Genomic DNA, 2,274 nt, shown 5'->3' with positions numbered 1-2,274 from the left:
TTATTATTATCACCATTATCATCATCATCATTACTATTATCATTATTATCATCTTTATCATTTTATCATCATTATCATCATCATCATCATTATTATTACCATTGTTGTTTTTACTATCATTATTGTCGATATTATGTTTATTGTTATTATTATTATTATTATTATTATTATTATTACTATTATTATTATTGTTATTATTATTATTATTATTGTTATTATCATTATTATTACCATTATTATTACCATTGTAGTTGGTAGTGGTAGTTGTAGTAGTACTAGGAGTAGTATCATTATTATCATTATTATCACTATTATCGTTATTATTATCATCATTTTCATTATCATTATTACCATCATCACTATTATTATCATCATCACTATTACTATCATTATCATTATTGATGTTACCATTATCATCATCATTATCATGGTTATTATTAGCATTATTAGCAATATCATCTTTATTATCAAATTTATTATTACTGCTGTTATCAACACTATCATTATCGTTATTGTTATTATTATCATCATTATCATTGTTATCACAATTATTATTAATGTTATTATTATGATGAGTACTACTATTAGCATCATTATCATTATCATTATCGTCATTGTTATCATCATTGTTATTGTCATAATTATTATTACTACTATCACTATTGTTATCCTGGCATATTGTTCAAGAAAGCAATAAACAAATATTTATTTATAATTTTTATTGTAAATTATTCAAATTTATATAAATATATTATAAAGTCTTAAAAATCACAAGCCATAAAAATATAAGATTTGCACCGCAAGACATGACTATGAATATGAGATCAATAACTATCTACACAAAAGTTGTCTAGAAGCATTTTCTGTGCACGATGCCGGGACCAGATTCATCGTATTCCTCTTTGGAAATCCACATGGCTTGGAAAGTGGATAGGGAGGAAAGGATGGAGCCGCCGATCCACACGGAGTATTTGCGCTCGGGAGGAGCAATGATCTTGATCTTGATGGTGGAAGGAGCCAGAGTTGTGATTTCCTTCTGCATGCGGTCAGAGATACCAGGGTACATGGTGGTGCCTCCAGACATGACGGTGTTGGCGTACAGGTCCTTCCTGATGTCGACGTCGCACTTCATGATGGATGTGTAGACAGTTTCATGGATGCCAGAGGATTCCATACCCAGGAAGGAAGGCTGGAACAGAGCCTCGGGTGCACGGAAACGTTCGTTGCCGATGGTGATGACCTGACCATCGGGAAGTTCGTACGATTTCTCAAGAGAAGACGATGCAGCTGCAACACTCATCTCACTTTCAAAGTCAAGGGCGACGTAGCAAAGCTTCTCCTTGATGTCACGAACGATTTCACGTTCAGCTGTGGTGGTGAAGGAATAGCCACGTTCCGTCAGAATCTTCATTAGGTAGTCCGAAAGGTCACGACCAGCCAAATCGAGACGCATGATGGCGTGAGGAAGAGCATAACCTTCGTAGATAGGGACAGTGTGGGTCACGCCATCACCAGAATCAAGAACAATACCTGTGGTACGACCAGAGGCGTAGAGGGACAACACGGCCTGGATGGCCACGTACATGGCGGGGCAGCTGAAGGTCTCGAACATGATCTGGGTCATCTTCTCACGGTTGGCCTTGGGGTTAAGGGGAGCCTCAGTGAGGAGGACGGGAGATTCCTCAGGAGCAACACGGAGTTCGTTGTAGAAAGTGTGATGCCAGATCTTCTCCATGTCGTCCCAGTTGGTGATGATACCGTGCTCGATGGGGTACTTGAGAGTGAGGATACCTCTTTTACACTGGGCCTCATCGCCGACGTAGGCGTCCTTCTGACCCATACCGACCATCACACCCTGATGACGGGGGCGGCCGACGATGGAGGGGAAGACGGCACGAGGGGCGTCGTCTCCGGCGAAGCCAGCTTTGCACATGCCTGAGCCATTGTCCACAACAAGGGCACAGGTATCGTCGTCACACATGATGTTTTCTTTCTATCTGGAAAATAGACCACACGCACAGCTTTAAACACTACTCACACTAACAGGTAGTTTACAGAACTTCGGCACAACAAAAGGAATCACAAGATAATATATCTAAACGTGTGCATCAAATTGTTGCGCATCAAAATAATTACTAAAACATTTTAAGGAACGAATCTAATGAATCAGTTTACACGTCGGAAAAAAGAAATACCAAAACATTTACAGTCATCAGTCAGACAAAACAAAACACCACGGAAAACTTGCATCGTACTGACCTGGGATGAAGGTGC

At 39.2% G+C, this 2,274-nt stretch overlaps 1 protein-coding gene across 1 annotated transcript in view; it reads right to left on the bottom strand.

The window, feature by feature from the left end:
* Positions 1 to 704: 704 nt before the first annotated feature.
* Positions 705 to 2,274, bottom strand: part of LOC119597717 (actin, muscle-like) — a 1,590-nt gene continuing 20 nt past the window's right edge. The window contains exons 1-2 of the mRNA XM_037947328.1: positions 2,260 to 2,274; positions 705 to 1,997 (exon numbers count right to left, since the gene is read on the bottom strand). The exon at positions 2,260 to 2,274 is cut by the window's right edge and continues 20 nt beyond it. Coding sequence (XP_037803256.1) covers positions 851 to 1,981 — 1,131 coding nt within the window. The 5' untranslated portion in view covers positions 1,982 to 1,997; positions 2,260 to 2,274 and the 3' untranslated portion in view covers positions 705 to 850. The remainder of the gene's footprint in view (positions 1,998 to 2,259) is intronic.

Source organism: Penaeus monodon, chromosome 39 (assembly GCF_015228065.2).
Source record: "Penaeus monodon isolate SGIC_2016 chromosome 39, NSTDA_Pmon_1, whole genome shotgun sequence".
Taxonomy (NCBI): domain Eukaryota; kingdom Metazoa; phylum Arthropoda; class Malacostraca; order Decapoda; family Penaeidae; genus Penaeus; species Penaeus monodon.
This window is presented reverse-complemented; position numbering and strand designations above follow the sequence as displayed.